General features: G+C 42.8%; 1 protein-coding gene across 2 annotated transcripts in view; it reads left to right on the forward strand.

Annotated features, from left to right (window-relative positions):
• The window catches only part of LOC121866016 (angiotensin-converting enzyme-like), a 33,160-nt gene extending 17,878 nt beyond the window's left edge, over positions 1-15,282 (forward strand). For both annotated transcript variants that reach the window (XM_042365596.1, XM_042365597.1), the window contains exons 3-13: positions 5,479-5,637; positions 6,121-6,289; positions 6,565-6,708; positions 6,940-7,131; positions 8,382-8,649; positions 9,109-9,216; positions 10,386-10,578; positions 10,918-11,084; positions 11,342-11,464; positions 12,545-12,705; positions 13,560-15,282. In XM_042365596.1, the coding sequence (XP_042221530.1) occupies positions 5,479-5,637; positions 6,121-6,289; positions 6,565-6,708; positions 6,940-7,131; positions 8,382-8,649; positions 9,109-9,216; positions 10,386-10,578; positions 10,918-11,084; positions 11,342-11,464; positions 12,545-12,705; positions 13,560-13,729 (1,854 nt within the window). In that variant the 3' untranslated portion in view covers positions 13,730-15,282. The remainder of the gene's footprint in view (positions 1-5,478; positions 5,638-6,120; positions 6,290-6,564; positions 6,709-6,939; positions 7,132-8,381; positions 8,650-9,108; positions 9,217-10,385; positions 10,579-10,917; positions 11,085-11,341; positions 11,465-12,544; positions 12,706-13,559) is intronic.
• Positions 15,283-18,624: the final 3,342 nt, after the last annotated feature.

Here is an 18,624-nt window from a genome sequence, read left to right on the forward strand (position 1 = left end):
GCACGGGGTGAGCAAATTTAGGATAGACCGCAAGAATGTCCTCAAGGACTCCTGATTCAATTTAGTAATTACATAGTTCATGATACAATAAGCCAGATGGCCTGAAGTCTTTGACAGTGTAGGCTGACTCAAGCCATGGACGGTGTTGGTATAAGTGTGGAGCCAGTATAATGCGGTTCTGGAAGTAGAAAGACACACCCTAGTTTAGTTTCCTGTTGTCCACATAAAGAAAATATCGGTAAGGGTTGATGACCGATGGTTCTGAGTACATGATTGAAATTATTTCTTGTGATAGACGTAAAGAAAGAAGTTTTGTATTATAGAAAATTGTCCCCCTAAAGTTTTTAGTTAACCTGACTCGGTGTTCTAAAGTATTACCCATTCTCCCGTGTTAACTAACCAATAGCAAAATGTAGCATCGTATTTATTATATATTAACATTGACAACAAATAATATATGTTCGTTAGCAGCAAATCTTTGCCACTGTTATATATTTGGTTTATTTACACTAATATAGCCACTAGAACTGCACCATATAGCTATAATATGTATCTTGGGAGCTACATGTAATAATATAGCTATAATATGTATCCGGGGAGCTATATGTGTCTTGATAGCATACAATAGTTCACACACACCAACACACTATAATACATTAGGTTAGTGGCCATTCTTTGTAACATTTTACAGGACTGTAGTGTTGTAACTGACCCGCCCACGCCCAGATGTTATCACCCACCGTCCCCTCCAGCCCACCGGCCCACCTTCCCTACGCCCCCACCCAGATGTTATCACCCACCGTCCCCTTCAGCCCACCCGCCCACCTTCCCTACGCCCCCACCCACCCCGGCTTGCCATTGTCTTTTCCGATTCTACTGTTTTTGTGTTTTATTTCTCGAGGATGACCCAGGTAGTGATGTAACTCGTGATGTCAAGTATTTATGTGGTACTTTCACTCCGACACACACACACACACACACACACACACACACACACACACACACACACCAAAAAAAGTATAGTGACGGAGATGATCGATTAATTTCAAAATGAACACCATGACTCCTCTTGTCTCGGTAGGGTTGTCAAAATCCTTCGTCCGTCGTGTCATATTGTCTCACATAAAATCATTAAGATACTTTTTGGAGCTTGTGTACTTAGGATCCTGTGGGGGGTGGTGGTAGTACTATTAATGAACAAATAGCAATAATAATAATAATAATAATAGTAGTAGTATTAATTGTAGATGAATTACAAAGGTGATAGTCCCTGGGTTAGTGTACTCAATGGCCGTATGCTTTGAGGGTGGCGCCACTAGTCATCCCGATAACAGGCATAAGGGACACTCGGACAGTTGAGTAAAATGACCACTCCCTATTTTAACATGATAGATATGAAGTAGAATTAGACTTTTAAGAACCTTAGAATCGAATCGTCTTTGTCAAATTTAACCACAACAAGTTATCCGTGGTTCAGATAATGCTATACTCCGCCCGCAGAGTCAGTGTGACAGCATATTTATTTTAATCAAGGACTAACGTCAAACATAATGCAGCGTCACTTCCCTCGTTAAGTCGACGCTCTGCACCACACACCTGTTTTATTATTAATTTTCGAAGTCTTGATATAAACCTCAAGCCAGCCGTGTGTTTGGAGTGATGCTTATATGTTTGGCGATGGTTGTGAGTTGATAGTTGTGTTTGTGGTTCATCTGTAATGGTGTTTGTGTGTGTGTGTGTGTAACCATGTTGTTGACTCTTGCTATTTTAGACAGTTTTGTTATTGCTGGCGGGGTGTAGTGAGTGGAGGAGTGTGTGGTGTGGTGGGGTGTGAGGGTGTAGTGTGTGGTGTGGTGTAGTGGGGTGTGAGGATGTAGTGTGTGGTGTGGTGTGGTGTAGTGGGGTGTGAGGATGTAGTGTGTGGTGTGGTGTGGTGTAGTGGGGTGTGGTGTAGGGGGTGTGAGGGTGTGTGTGGTGTGTGGAGGTAGTGTAGGTGTGTGAGGTGTGGGTGTGTGAGGTGTGTGTGTGGAGAGGTGTGTGTAGGAGTGTAGTGTGATGATGTGTAGCGTAGGGTGTGGTGTGATGCGTATGCTGGTGTGGTGTGAGTGTGTGTGATGCGTAGATGCGTAGGGTGTAGTGTGATGCGTAGGGGTGGTGTGATGCGTAAGTATGCGTAGGGTGTAGTGTGATGCGTAGGTGTGGTGTGATGGTAGAAGTGTGGTGTGATGGTGATGCATGTAGTGATGAGTGTGATGTGATGCTTGTGGTGTGATGCGGGGTGTGGTGTGATGCGTGGAGTGTGATGCGTGTGAGATGCGTGGGGTGAGTGTGATGCGTAGGTGAGGTGTGTGTGGGGTGGTGTGTAGTGCGTAGGGTGTAGTGATGCGTAGATGTGATGCGTGGGTGTGGTGTGATGGTAGGTGTAGTAGTGATGCCGTAGGAGTGTGGTGTGAGGTAGTGTAGTGTGTGCGTATGGTGTATGTGTGTAGTGTGATGCGTAGGAGTGTAGTGTGATGCGTAGGTGGTGTGGTGTGATGCGTAGGGTGTGGTGTGATGCGTAGAGGTGTAGTGTGATGAGTGGGTGTAGATGTGTGTGTGTGGGTGTGTGGTGGGTGTGGTGTGGATGTGTGGGGTGTGGTGTGATGGTGGGGTGTGGTGTGATGGTAGGGTGTAGTGTGATGAGTGGGAGTGTGATGTGATGAGTGTGGTGTGAGTGTGGTGTGATGAGTGGGAGTGTGGTGTGATGAGTGGGAGTGTGTGGTATGAAATGAGTGGTTGAAAGGGTTAGGTAGGTGGAATATGGAGTATCTTATATAGTGTGGAGTGGCATAGGTGGACTGTGGAGTGGTAGAGATGGAGTGGAAGGATTTTATGTGGTAAAAGGGACGATTAATTAATATTACACACACACACACACACATACACATCTGGCATGACATACACCTAATCGCCCCATTAATTTCGTTTCTCACAAGCAGGTGCGTATAGTGAGCTGTAACCTTGCCCACATTTACGCAAGCACCACCACCGCGTAAAACGACCCCTACTTCCTCTATGTCGTTGATTGTTATTCTTTTGATGGTATTGTTATTGTTGTTATTCTTATTTTTGGTATTGTTATTGTTGTTGTTATTCTTATTTTTGGTATTGTTATTGTTGTTATTATTCTTATTTTTGGTATTGTTATTGTTGTTATTATTCTTATTTTTGGTATTGGTATTGTTGTTATTGTCATTATTTTTGGTATTGTTATTATTGTTATTATTCTTATTTTTGGTATTGTTATTGTTGTTATTGTTATATCATTATCTACCAAGGGATCCTGAATATAAATGTATATAAAAGAATATTATTATTATATAGTTTTACGTAATAAGTGAAAGTTGTAGAACATTCCTGGTTATTACAACACGAGTCTTTTGTTTTGCCTTTGGTTAATTCTGTTGTTTTTGGGGGGGCGGTTATTATTTTTTTTGTTGATTTTGTTGTTTTTAATTATGTGATGAATGAGACTTGGATTGTTGACACGGATGGATTTATGATGCTGAGGGTAACACGAATGACCTATACAAGAGATATTGAAGGTGGTAAATATCTTGCACAAGAGTCATTGAGGTCGTCCTTGAAAGTCGTCCTCGAAGGTCGTTCTTGAAGGTCGTCACACTCCTTCCATCACTCTGCATTGTTCCTTTTTTTTTTCTTCTTTCTCTCTGGTCCAAGATTAGTGACGGGAGACTTAGCGCGCAAAGTGGTGTATTCCGCCGCCCTCTGTCGGACTAAAATTCAAACTCATCGTCCTCAGATCACCTCCTTCCTTCCCGCCCTCCCCGCCCCACACCCGTCCGTCAGTAAGTGATTCAGTCAGTCAACGCCACGCCTCGACCACGGCCAAGGTCACCTCCTTTGCCAGGCTCCAGTGATCTTATTTCCCCTGGTCTCGTGATTACTATTTGAGTTTGTGCGTAGCGTACCTCCTCTTTCTTCTTATTCAGTTCTTCTCTTCCTCTTATTCTTCTTCTCTTCCTCCTGCTCCTCCCCCTATTCCTCCTGCCCCTCTTCTCCTAACCCCCCCCCCTTCTTCCTCCTCCTCACACCGGTTCCGCTGCTGTGTCAACTCAAGGTACACCAAAATATTGCTCACATCCTAAACACAAGGATCTTCGTCACTGTCAAGGTTAAAGTAGAGTCTAGGGTTTATATTTTTTTCGTGTGTGTGTGTGTGTGTGTGTGTGTTGATTACAGGTATTATTTTACAGCAGGTATGAGGGGGAACTCGTCAGTGCCTCACCATCTGTCTTGAGCCAGCTGGAGAAGGTGATGGTTTGGTCTATAACAGGTGATCGGCAGAAGTTTGGTCAAGGCCACAGGAGGCAAGAATTATAATAGGTAGGTGGAGGTATTATTGAGGACGCCGAGGGGGGGGGGGGCCTTCCTGTCGCACGTGTATTTCAGCCCCACCACGCCCCGCCCCACCCTACCCCACCCCACCCCATCCCGCCACAATACTAGTGAGGAAAGACACTTAATAACCCGCTAATGGTTGACAGGTTGACGGGACAGGATGGTGTGGTGGCAGGTCTCTTATTTGACACATACTACACACATACACCTGCTACCAAACACTAATGCCTCATCTCGTCCACGGATTATGTTTGTAGGAACTGCCGCCAGGTGTTTAAGCTCGATTTGCACTGTCTTGGTTCTGCAAACTCTTTATAAACCCTCCTTTTCTCATTTGTTTTACTTATTGGGTGTGTTTCGTGTCATCTATGCTTTTACATCTCTATTGACCCTGATTGGAGATAATGAGTGTCACCTTCCAAGTCCTCTTCTCATTTGTTTTACTTATTACGTTTGTTGTATGTTATCTATACTTTTACATCTCTATTGACCCTGATTGGAGATAATGAGTGTCACCTTCCAAGTCCTCTTCTCATTTGTTTTACATGTTGCGTTTGTTATCATGTCATCTACTGTATACTATAACAGTTGTAAGAGGTAAATACGTGACCTTGACGGAGGCAGTAAACTTCACCTTCCTGCATAACAAAGGCACAACGATTCCAAATACGATAATTGTTGCAGGTGAGGTGGGAGCTGCACTTCTCACGCCCACACCACGCCCATGCTTTCTTTCACACCCTCGTAAGCACGTATATTTCCTTGTTACGCCCACTTCCCCCAACGAACACACACACACACACCATAAACTTTTGATCTGTCCACCGGAACTCGATAATCATCTCAAAGTTTGCGAAATATATGAGACAATGGTGACGTGAAGCCTTTGTTGTGTGATGCTGTTGAGACGAACGCATTCTTCCCGTGTGTGTGTGTCTGTGTGTGTCAATATCTGTAGGAATTCCGTGAGTGTGGGGGGGGGATGAGGGCGGGAGGGGGGGAGGTTGTGTGTGTGGTTTAATAAGTTTTCATTATTTTGTTTTCTGACAATTTTCTAACAAGTCTTCCTCCCCGCAGCTGGAGCGACAGATGGAATGGTCGGAATTTCACCGCAACAAGTGGAACGAGGCGACCACCTTTGCCTGGAAGAACTTCACCAACTCCCCCGTCAGAAGGATGTTCTCCTTCGTCACCGTCCTGGGCAAGGCGGCGCTACCCAAGGAGAAACTGCAGGAAGTAAGAGATAGGGTGGGAGGGGAGAGAGGGGGATGGGTAGAGAGAGTGGTGGGTAGAGAGAGAAGTGGAGAGAAAGAGATGGGGAGAGTGTGGTAGAGAGAGTAGATGGCGAGACACTCCCAACTCCGCTGATTCTCCTGTGTATTACTGTGTAATGTTTTCTAAAATATTATCTACTATGTCTACATTATTATATTTTTTGTGGCTTTAATTAATCCAATGTCCTTAACTATGTAATTTATGATAATTTACTTTAATAATCCTGGGGAAGGTTTTTCATAGATGGTATTTTTTAACAAAATTGTTCTTTAAACCAGGTACCACGTGATTAGGCTAGAACCTTGACAGTGATCCCCATGTAATCAACTGTTTAAGTAAAAAAAAAAGAGGATTTCCTGCAAGAATTATTAGTCTGTTAAGACGATTTACTGTACAGACATTTCATCATCAATTCTCACCAAGCAAAACACTCTATCCTTCCAGCTAACAGAACTCGTACAGGATATGAAGACGAGTTACTCCTCGGCCAAGATTTGTAAATACGACTCAACGCGACGGAGGCTGCCAGACGGTGACTATGACTACTATACCGACTTTGAGGTGGAGGATGATAACGAGATCGGTTGTATTCCGACATCCAGTTTAGAGCCCGGTGAGTGAACCTAATTTTTTTCTAGGATATATTAATCTTAGATGATATTTGGGTATTTAATTTGAGGGTTTATTACGGTATAATTTTCATTTTATGGCCATTAATTTGTGTATGATTTAATAGCTGGTATGAAAGACGTATTTTCTGTTTACGTCAGGCTAATGTTTTGATTCACTCTTGTACTGTATAAGAATCAATACTGGATGTTTGTAACTTTGTAAAATGTATTTGGGTTTAATTTTCACCACCAAATACCTTCAAATATCCCAAAACAGACCTGACGAATATCATGGCGACATCACGAGACCCCGAAGAGCTTAGATATGTGTGGAGGGCGTGGAGGGAGGCCGCCGGGAAGCCACTGCGTCAGAAGTACCTTCGCTTCGTCGAGTTGGCGAATGAGGCGGCGAGATTGAATGGTAAGTTGTCTGTGATTCTATTGGGGGGAAGTGTGTGACATAATCTGGAATGTGAGAAATATTAATGATAAGGTTAGGCTAAGTTAGATAAGGTTAGGTTTGGTTTGGTTTGGTTTGGTTAGGTTAGGTTAGGTTAGGTTATTACATCTGATAATCCGTGGTGTTAGAATACCTCAACGATCTTCGATAAAAAAAAATTCCTCTTATCCTCTCCTTTATCTGCTTCTTCAGGTTATGACGACGCCGGGGAGTACTGGAGAAGTGACTACGAGACTGACAACTTCCGCGAGCAGCTGAAAGAACTGTGGGATAAACTGCGGCCCCTTTACGAGCAACTACACGCCTACGTCAGGACCAAATTGAGGGAGAAGTATGGTGAGGTGGTGGTGCCGCGCGCTGGGCCTATTCCTGCACATCTTCTGGGTAAGGTTAAGTTAGGTATTGGTCTGACTTAACATACATACATACATACATAATAATGTTTGCCCTTGGTGTAACGAGGATGGCCGGCCCAAGGGCCACCTAGTCGTGAATTTGTTTACGGTGTAGAAGCTGTCGCCAACACAACAACCACAACCTGAGTTAATGAGTTGCATGACCCAGTGTCAAGGAATAGTCCCAGAAGACCGGACAACTCGCCAACTGCACTGGCTAACCATTACCCCAGAACACGATCCGCAAATCTATTACATCCAGGTCCCCAATTACTGCTGGGTAGACAGAGGCAAATGGCGTAAAGAAACTTGCCCGTAGTTTCACCCTGCCCGGGGATGGAACCCGGGTCCGCTCGCTTGCGAGGCGAGCATGCTGACCATTACACTACATTCATACATACACAACAAATTATACTCATTATCTGGAACAAATAAGTCCCAACACCAAGAAATATTTACAAAAACAACAAGTAACAACAATAATAGGAGCACTAATATTATCAGGATGACGTCAGCACCGTGATGCCTCCTCCACAACACCCATCATTATCTATATGCTAATACAAGGTCACATATTACATTGTCTTCTGTCCCTTGTGTGTGTGTGTGTGTGTGTGTGTGAGAGTCGATTACTCCACACCGTAACGCTTGGAGGAGCACCATACGAGAAAGTGTCAATACTTTCGAGTTAGCCCGACTGCAAACCGAGGCAGACAAGCTCCAACGCCGGAAAGACGCTGTCACCGCCCCTCCCACAGTAGATGTAGCCCTCCACATGTGCAACGAATGTGAATGACGCTGCAGGTCCCGTATCGGCCTCTTTAGTCACCTCAAAACTCACCAACCTAGGTGACATCCCTAATAACTCATATCATTTTACCATAGCTGGATGATCGTCATACTCGATTCCAAGTGACAGCAAAGTAGTAGTTGTGGTGTGTGTTTTATGGCATGGTGTCGTAATGTCTCTGCTCACTCACACACTCACTGTATATTATTTGTAATTCGTAACCCATTCCCCAAATATGTAACTGTATATTTTCAGCCTTCTGGCTGCCAAGCTCTTTCAATAAACCGTTAATTATTATTATTATTATTATTATTATTATTATTATTATTATTATTATTATTTATATTATATTATATTCTCCTTGACATTTATTGAGGTTCTCTTTCCTAGATCTCTCTCTCTCTCTCTCTCTCTCCTCACATGCCTCGCTCACTCTCTCCCTCCTTCAGGAAACATGTGGGCACAGACGTGGACCCACACACTGGACCTCACCGTCCCATACCGTGGGCGCACTACCATTGACGTCACCAACGCCCTCCGTCGCCAGGGTTACACGCCCCTCAGCATGTTTGGCCTGGCGGAGGAGTTCTTCACCTCGCTGGGGCTCGATCCCATGCCCTTCACATTCTGGCAGAAGTCGATGATCGTCAAGCCCACCGACAGGGAGGTTGTGTGTCACGCATCAGCCTGGGATTTCTGTAATGGTTTTGACTACAGGTGAGTTACGTGACCTACTCTCTCAGCTCTACCTGCCTAATTAACCTGGACATCTTAACCTGTCTAATAATATGTTTTAAGGGTACGTGAACAACTAGAAAAGAAAAAGAGATATAGAGAGAGAGAAGTAGAAAAGAAAGGGAGGTTGAGGAAGACTGACGGAAGAAGAATTAGAGAGACAGAGGACAGAGACAGAGAGACCATATAGAAGAGAGAGGGGGACAGAGAGACCGATATAGAAAGAGGGGGACAGACAGAGAGACCGATATAGAAGAGAGGACAGAGAGACCGATATAGAAGAGAGAGACAGAGACCGATATAGGACAGAGACCGATATAGAGAGAGGGGGACAGAGACCGATATAGAGGACAGAGAGACCGATATATATATAGAGGACAGAGAGATATAGAGAGTGAGATAACAAACAACACTTACAGTATATCTCCCTCCCTCGCCCAGGATCAAGCAGTGTACACAGGTGACGACAGAGGACCTCATCACCACGCACCACGAGATGGGTCACATTCAGTACGACCTTCAGTACCGCAACCAGCCCTTCATCTTCAGGTAGGTCTTGTTACCACCACCACCAGACCTTATTGTTCCACCACCACCAGACCTTATTGTTCCCATCACCACCAGATCTTATTGTTCCCATCACCACCAGACCTTATTGTTCCCATCACCACCAGACCTTATTGTTCCCATCACCACCAGACCTTATTGTACCATCACCACCAGACCTTATTGTTCCCATCACCACCAGACCTTATTGTACCATCACCACCAGACCTTATTGTATCATCACCACCAGACCTTATTGTACCATCACCACCAGACCTTATTGTTCCCATCACCACCAGACCTTATTGTCCATCACCACCAGACCTTATTGTATCATCACCACCAGACCTTATTGTTCCCATCACCACCAGACCTTATTGTTACATCACCACCAGACCTTATTGTTCCCATCACCACCAGACCTTATTATCATCACCACCAGACCTTATTGTTCCCATCACCACCAGACCTTATTGTTACCATCACCACCAGACCTTATTGTGCCATCACCACCAGACCTTATTGTACCATCACCACCAGACCTTATTGTTCCCATCACCACCAGACCTTATTGTGCCATCACCACCAGACCTTATTGTACCATCACCACCAGACCTTATTGTACCATCACACCAGACCCAGACATCTTATTGTGCCATCACCACCAGACCTTATTGTTCCATCACCACCAGACCTTATTGTGCCATCATCACCAGACCTTATTGTACCATCACCACCAGACCTTATTGTTCCATCACCACCAGACCTTATTGTACCATCACCACCAGACCTTATTGTTCCATCACCACCAGACCTTATTGTACCATCACCACCAGACCTTATTGTACCATCACCACCAGACCTTATTGTTCCATCACCACCAGACCTTATTGTTCCATCACCACCAGACCTTATTGTACTATCACCACCAGACCTTATTGTTCCATCACCACCAGACCTTATTGTACCATCACCACCAGACCTTATTGTACCATCACCACCAGACCTTATTGTTCCATCACCGCCAGACCTTATTGTACCATCACCACCAGACCTTATTGTTCCATCACCAGTCCTCATTATACAGTGTAACCTCTATTTAACGGACTATATATGTATAAGAGGTCAGTCCTTTATATGAGGAAGTTTTCACTATGTATTTATCCTGGCAGGGACGGCGCTAATCCAGGGTTCCACGAGGCGGTAGGCGACGTCCTCGCGCTGTCAGTCTCCACGCCTCGACACTTGCAGGCTGTGAACCTCGTTAGCAACGTGGACGATTCCTATGAGACGGATATTAACTTCCTCTTCACAATGGCCTTGGATAAAATCGCTTTTCTGCCTTTTGGTTACTTAGTAGATCAGGTAAGTCGCTTGTGCAGGCACCAGTCTTAGTTTTGGTGATTTTTTTTTGTATTCGTTTATCATTTCATCTCTCTGTTAGTTGGTATGATTGAACTTTTGGGTTGGGAACTGATGATTTTTTTTAATATAACACCTTTACTTACACATAGACACCTCATGCAGACACAAATACACCTAATTCATGCACAAACACATGACATTCAGACAAACACACACCTCTTGCGCACACACACACACACACACACACACACACACACACACACACACACACACACACATAATAAGTGAGTTAGAAATAAGAATAAATAACAGTTTGATAATGTGTGGTGTTGTTGACAGTGGCGGTGGGAAGTGTTCAGCGGCGAAATAGGAGAATCCTCACTCAACAGCCGGTGGTGGGACCTTCGACTCAGTGTGCAGGGGGTGTCACCGCCCGTCCCCAGGGATGAGGACGACTTCGACCCTGGCGCCAAGTTCCATGTCCCTGCCAACGTTCCCTACGTCAGGTAAACTACACACTTGTCATAGTACTAACCTAACCTAACCCAGTATTTGACTGTAAGTAGAGCAAGGTATATAACTATAGTGTTAATTATTACAGGTGTATAGGGACTTTTCGATCGCCATATAATATACCAAACTATATACGTGTTATGAATCGTGTATAACGTAGATGGTATAGTAAACAATGATGTCTATTTTACGCCACAACCCACAATAACACCCACATAACTCATCGGGCATCTGTCTCCTGCACCACCAGGTACTTCGTCAGCTTCATCATACAATTCCAATTCCACGCTGAGCTGTGCAAGGCTGCTGACCACGAGGGCCCACTCCACCACTGTGATATTTACCGCTCTGTCAAGGCCGGAAAACTCCTCAAGTAAGAACGAGTAAAGGTTCAATGGTGTGCCGATAAGGGACTAAGATTATTGATACGAAGAACTGGGATTATTGAGGAGGAACTGGGATTATTGAGGAGGAACTACGATTATTGAGGAACTACGATTATTGAGGAGGAACTAGGATTATTGAGGAGGAACTACGATTATTGAGGAGGAACTACGATTATTGAGGAGGAACTACGATTATTGAAGAGGAACTGGGATTATTGAGGAGGAACTACGATTATTGAAGAGGAACTGGGGTTATTGAAGAGGAACTAGGATTATTGAAGAGGAACTGGGGTTATTGAGGAGGAACTGGGGTTATTGAGGAGGAACTACGATTATTGAGGAGGAACTAGGATTATTGAGGAGGAACTGGGATTATTGAGGAGGAACTAGGATTATTGAGGAGGAACTGGGGTTATTGAGGAGGAACTAGGATTATTGAGGAGGAACTAGGATTATTGAAGAGGAACTGGGATTATTGAGGAGGAACTAGGATTATTGAGGAGGAACTAGGATTATTGAGGAGGAACTAGGATTATTGAGGAGGAACTAGGATTATTGAAGAGGAACTGGGATTATTGAGAAGGAACTAGGATTATTGAAGAGGAACTGGGATTATTGAGGAGGAACTAGGATTATTGAAGAGGAACTAGGATTATTGAAGAGGAACTAGGATTATTGACTTGAATTAAAGTTCCTCAACTAACTCCCATTATAATTGGTGTATGTACAGTATATGATACCATTATACCCACTCGCCCACACACCACCGCCCACACACCAGTACCCACTCGCCCACACACCACCGCCCACACACCCACACACCACCGCCCACACACCAGTACCCACTCACCCACACACCACCGCCCACACACCAGCACCCACTGCCCACACACCACCCCCTCACCAGTACTCACTCCACACCAGTACCCACTCGCCCACACACCACCACCCACTCGCCCACACACCACCACCCACTCGCCCACACACCACCACCCACTCGCCCACACACCACCACCCACACGCCCACACACCACCACCCACAGTTCAACTCCTCTCATCCTTTACAGAAACGTGTTGTCGCTGGGTAAGTCTCGGCCGTGGACGGAGGCGCTATCGGTGTTGACGAGCGACAAGACCAACAAACTGGACGCTGAGCCCATCCTGGAGTACTTCGCCCCTCTCCTGGCCTGGCTCGAGTCCCAGAACCGCGGAGAGTTCATCGGCTGGCGTAAGTCCCCCTCCTCCCCTTCCCCTCCTCTCATGACCTAAGCTGTTGCGTCGCCAGGGATGGAATTACCAGTCAATCACTCAATTCCTCCCCCCTCTCCTGGGATCCTTGCTTTACCATATTGAAACTTATTGCCATTTTGCATTCTTGGGTCACTTGAAGACTCTCCATCTGTTTATTTCACCAAAAGATTACTCAACCTAATGCTATTTCGGGTGGATGAGGTTAGTTTAGGAAAGTGTTAGGTTAGATTAGGATAGTGTTAGGTTAGGAGAGGATAGATTAAGATAGATCAGTCTAAATGCAATATCGATTTGTTTTTAATAATTTGAACAAACCTTTTTAATTTAATCTTATTTATTTTATTATTAAATTAATGTACAGGTATTGAAAGGTACAGTCACTACATATAGAGGTACAGTCACTACATATAGAGGTACAGTCACTACATATAGAGGTACAGTCGCTACAGAAAGTAACTTTACGGTGGTGATCGATGAATTTCAGAATGAACACTGCGACTCCTGTTGTCTCGGTAGGGTTGTCAAAATCCTTCGTCCGTTGTCATATTGTCTCAACACAGAATCGGTAAGATACTTTTTGGAGTGACTGTACAGTACACATAAAATTATAGTGTATTAATGGTGCTTTCTTTCTTCCTCTCCAATACCAACACTATCACTGCATTCACCATCACTACTATCACCACCACAATCACCATAACAACTATCACCACCACAATCACCACTGTTACCACCACAATCACCACCACAATCACCATAACAACTATCACTTTCACCATCACAATCACCATCACCACTATCACCTTCACAACTTCCAAACTGATACTGCAGGAGAGAGCGAGGCGATCGTACAATCAGTGACCACCTCCAACGCCTCAGTGGTGACGGGGGTGATCTTGGCCTTCATCGCCGTGGTCTTGGTAATCGCCCTCATCATCGTCGGCATCAGGAAGTTTAGGAACTCCGGCAAATCCTTCAGGACCGCCCCGCCAGCCACCTGAGACCACCTGGACCCAGACTCTGAGGCCGAGATTATTGAGGAGGATTTGGGAACCATTTAGTGGATGGTGACGTGTTTGTGTTCATGTCTCGTTGTGTTAAAGCTCCTTCTACTTCTTCCCTCTTATGTATGGGTTCCCCTCTCAGCTGAATAAAATCGTCTGGCTTTAACTAAATAAAATATTAAAAGTGGCGTTCCCGTAATGAAGGGGTAAGGATTAATAAGTGCTAATTCATGAATATATTTCGGAGTATTTTCATTCCAGTGTTTGATAAAGACACACAATTGTATTACTATTTTATATATGACAGACGAAAGAGATTTATAATTCTGTTTCTAAAGATGCATGACAACGTTGATCAATGACGGAAAGACGTTTGGTGAAAAAAAATCCTCCTGTTGACAGTCTTGATTATATTTTTAACATTATGGGGAATCATGTTAGTCTCTCAACACCGGTGATGATGAACTCCCAAGACGTGTGCAACAATGTAACAATTTCAACCTCAGAATTTGGGTCGACCTCGAAACACCTGTGTGCTGTGACTGATGTATTTGTGTAGCTCCAACAATACTGTCCACACCTGCACCATCGCCCCCTCACTACTACTACATCACTGTGTAGCTCCAACACTTGTGCACATCTGTAGAACCACTGTGCCTAGCTACAATAATATAGTCTCAGTATTTTTGTGCATAGTTGTAAAACTGCTGCACTGTGTCGCTCTGTGCTCTCTTATGAGCTGCACACATCACTACTTAGGTCTTCCACCACCAGATTGGTCATTACATTTGTTTAGATATAATCAAAATTTATGTAACCGTCAAATAGAAGTAATACTGTACATGTTATGTGTAACTATTACTGGAGGTTTTCAAATGCCTTCCTGTAATACTTGTAGTGGACACATCAGCTAAGTCAGTAAACTCTTATTTTTAAAGGTATTTGTTAATAAAAATTTTCTTGTAAATTACTGCGTTACGTTTTGCACAATACCAATAAATGTGTTGCTTCTCATAAGTAACTGTTAATTGGCATAAGATAGAACTGAACATTGGAGAGGAGACAAACAATTTTTTTTTTAAACTCTTCAGTGTTCAGTCCGGGAAAAGGTCACACGCTTCACACAAAGAATCACTTTATTTTGATGACAATAAAGATCACGTTTAAGCACACTGTATTTGGTCAGATTACAGAGGCCATAGATTAAGTTGGACAAAACCACAAGTAGTCATTTTGGTCGGTGTAAAATTCACACGTTAGGTCAGTGTAGAGAGTACAAGAGAATTCAAAGTATTTTTTTTTTATGTGCTTTAACTAGTTCATGGTTAACTTTCATAATTTCTTCATTTTGTCCTCTTCATCGTGTCATACATCCTTGTTTACCTGTAGTGATTATTTTAAGTCCTCATTAATTAACAGGTGTCATACATTTCACTTTTTTATCATCCCAATATAAAGATTATAGAAGCACTGCATATGAGGACTCCCTGAGAGTTATTTAATCAATATATGTACATTATTACTTTTTTAATAAATTATGTATATTTTTACCTGTGTTTTCATTTACTATATACGAGACGGTAATTTATCCACGACTAGGATGGACTCACAAAAGATGTTTTAGGCACGAATGATTAATGTGATTTCCTTATTGTGAAATGGAATAATTATATTTATCTTTTTGGGTGAGAGTGTATGTAAAGCTATCAATACTACTTTCTGTGGGGTAAATCAACTAAATTAAACATTTGAAGAGTGCAAGTGAAATCATATGACTTGGGTAAGGGCTTGTAACTTTGTGGCGTAGTGTATGTGGCCAGTTGTCTGTTTTCTCTTTGTTAGGCTCACATACATGCGTACATGTAGGAGATCTCGCACAAACAGCCGCATTAGTAAGGCTACATCTGTGGTGGTCCGTGGATTACTCGCTAATACTAAATTTAATTTTCCTCACTAACAACCCTATGGCTTCTAAGTAAACAACATTAACTTCTTTCTTTCGTAATAGGTAGTAGGCAGCTACCAAACAGGGAGGTACTACCATCTGGGAAGATATTGAAAGCATTATGTGTTGTCTAATGGTAGACCCTGCTGCCATATGGCATCACAAAAAATTGTGACCAAGTCCCAGGTTGCTGATCTGACTTTCTGCCTCATTTACCCACAATTGCAGGGTCTCAATTGTTTCTCTTACTTTGACAACACAACATACAAATATTGTTTCTCACTTTTCATCTTTTTTTCTTCATTTTTTTTTATTTCTTTATAGTTCTTTATTATTATTATTATTATTATTATTATTATTATTACTATTATTATTATTATTATTATTATTATCATATTTTTGCCCCCCAGGCCCCGATGTGGGTCAGTGACCTGTTCCCGGGTGGGCTAATCACCGTAAAAAAAAAACGAGCTGAGGAGTGTAACAAGAATAACGTACAAGAGACTGCTAATAGTAAAAGGGACAAAAGCTGTGTTTCACCTGCTTCTAGTGCAAATTTTCTAACTGACTCCAAATGCATTTCAGAAAGTAATGGTGCTTCGAGGTCAGGCTTGTAACCCTGTGCAGGTGTTTGGACTGAAGAAATGTGGAAGAAAAAGAAGGAAACTTATCCCTAGTTAGACTTCAAGAATGATAAACTTGGGTGTAAAGTACGTGCAAACATAAGCAATCTGACACTTTTCACTTCTAAGGGCTCGAGGCTGTCAAATGAATGGCAAATGTGCCAAGTATCCTATTATGAAGCCGATCGAAGTACACGCTTGAAGTCTCAGAAAAAAAATGTTGATCTCAAACTGTCAAAAGCTCACATTGCTGCTCTAAGTGTTGAAAATAAAGCTAGTGAAGATGCTCTTGGAAAATTATGTGACACCATGAATGCTTCGCATCCAAAGGCAACTTGTTCAATTTTTCGTTTTTTTTTATATTATTTACCTCAGAATGACGGACCATACTCTGATCACTTTGGCTAACTGGAATTTCAAAACAAAAATGGTATTGATATTGGATTTGGACTGCATTCCCGCATTAGTGCTACAGACATCATTAATAATATGAGGAAGAAAATTTGCCAGCATATCAAGCAGATAATGATAAAATTTCTGTTCTCAATGATGAATCAACAAGCCTGAGCATCAAGACTGCCCTAATAGTTATTTTAAATGAGAAAGTGGTAAGGAAGGTGATCCCCATTTTATGTTTTTAGATCTAATTGAACTGCCTGATCAAAAAGCTGCAACTATTGCTAAGCATCTATTGAGCTGTCTCAATAACCATGGTTTTGATGACTCTTACTTGAAACAGAACCTTGTAGCATTTGCAAGTGATGGGCGAAAGTAATGCTTGGTGTCAAATCGGGTGTTGCTACAATTCTCAAGGAACATTACCCTGATGTGATAATTTGGCACTGTCTTAATCACAGATTAGAACTTGCAGGAGGTGATTCGGTGACAGAAGTTCATGGAGTTAATAATTTTCAATCATTTATGGACAAATTGTACTCTATTTACAGTAGATCACTTCTAAATCAAAAGGAACTGTCTGAATGTGCCTCTGAACTAAAACAACAAATTTGCAAAATAGGCCGTGTTCTGTGCACCAGGTGGGTAGCTAGCTCGTTTCGAACAGTTTCAGCAGTGTGGCAAAATTATTAAACACTGTGTTTTCATTTTGAAAAAGCAATGAAGGATAAAACAAGATCCCGAGACGAGTTTCTCTGACAAGCCTAGCTGCCTGGACTGAGCTGGGGGGGGGAGGGGTAACAACGCCGCTTACTTCCGGTGGTGGACTCGTATATAAGCCCACAGCCTCGTCGTGAAAGACAAGACCTCCACATAACAAGCTCCTCACCACACAGAAACTCCCTAGCACTGCATTGTGTATATATATATATATATATATATATATATATATATATATATATATATATATATATATATATATATATATATATATATATCATGTAAATCCACAATGAAAACGTGGATAAGATAAATCTTGATAAAATCACACGGGAAAATGGAAGCAACGGAGTACCTTAGCTTTCGTCTTTATTCAAGACATCTGAAGATGTCTTGAATAAAGACGAAAGCTAAGGTACTCCGTTGTTTCCATTTTCCCGTGTGATTTTATCAAGATATTTATATATAAAACGCCATAGCTGAGTTCCCTTCTCACCTCCAGCCTAGTGCGATCCAACATCACGTCAACCCCACAACACGTTGCATGAACTTGGTTTACTGTCAGGGTGTTTACAGAAACGCACTTCTACGATTGTTTATGCAGACAAACTGATCCAACGGAGCATAAGATCACTGCATGGACTGAAAGAACAACCTAGTACAAAAACTCTAGAAGCTCGAGAGGCAGTTGAAAGGGGGAAGTTTGGAGAAATTACCTTAGTAAGCAGCAACAAAATTGTCTCCATTAATTATCTACAGTTTCTTACTAGTCTCATAAACAATTTGCAGCACCGTATGTTCACGACAACATCCTTGAAAGGTTCTCATTCTTCTGAACCTCAAAGTATGTATAAATCCCTGCTAAATGAAATGTGTGTCCTTGATAAAGACTACTGGCCTGCTGAAATACCGCCTAATTATGGAGGAGCTGCAATATCATCTTTCTGTAAGAGGTTTAAGCTTTCTTCTCCCTCTGTGATAATGCCTTCAGAGATTACGTGGAGGATGGTGGACGCCGCATCCCCCAAGATTTACGCCCATTACTGAGCCGTTGACAAGTTATTCCTACTAGTACTGCTGAGTGTGAGAGGGGATTCAGTCACATGAATTTGATAATAACACCAACACGCTCAAGAATTCTCAAAAATCATGTATCAGCACTTATGTTTGTTAAACTACACGGACCTCCTCTGGTTCAGTGGAATCCT

Source organism: Homarus americanus, unplaced genomic scaffold (assembly GCF_018991925.1).
Source record: "Homarus americanus isolate GMGI-L3 unplaced genomic scaffold, GMGI_Hamer_2.0 scaffold9729, whole genome shotgun sequence".
NCBI classification, from domain to species: domain Eukaryota; kingdom Metazoa; phylum Arthropoda; class Malacostraca; order Decapoda; family Nephropidae; genus Homarus; species Homarus americanus.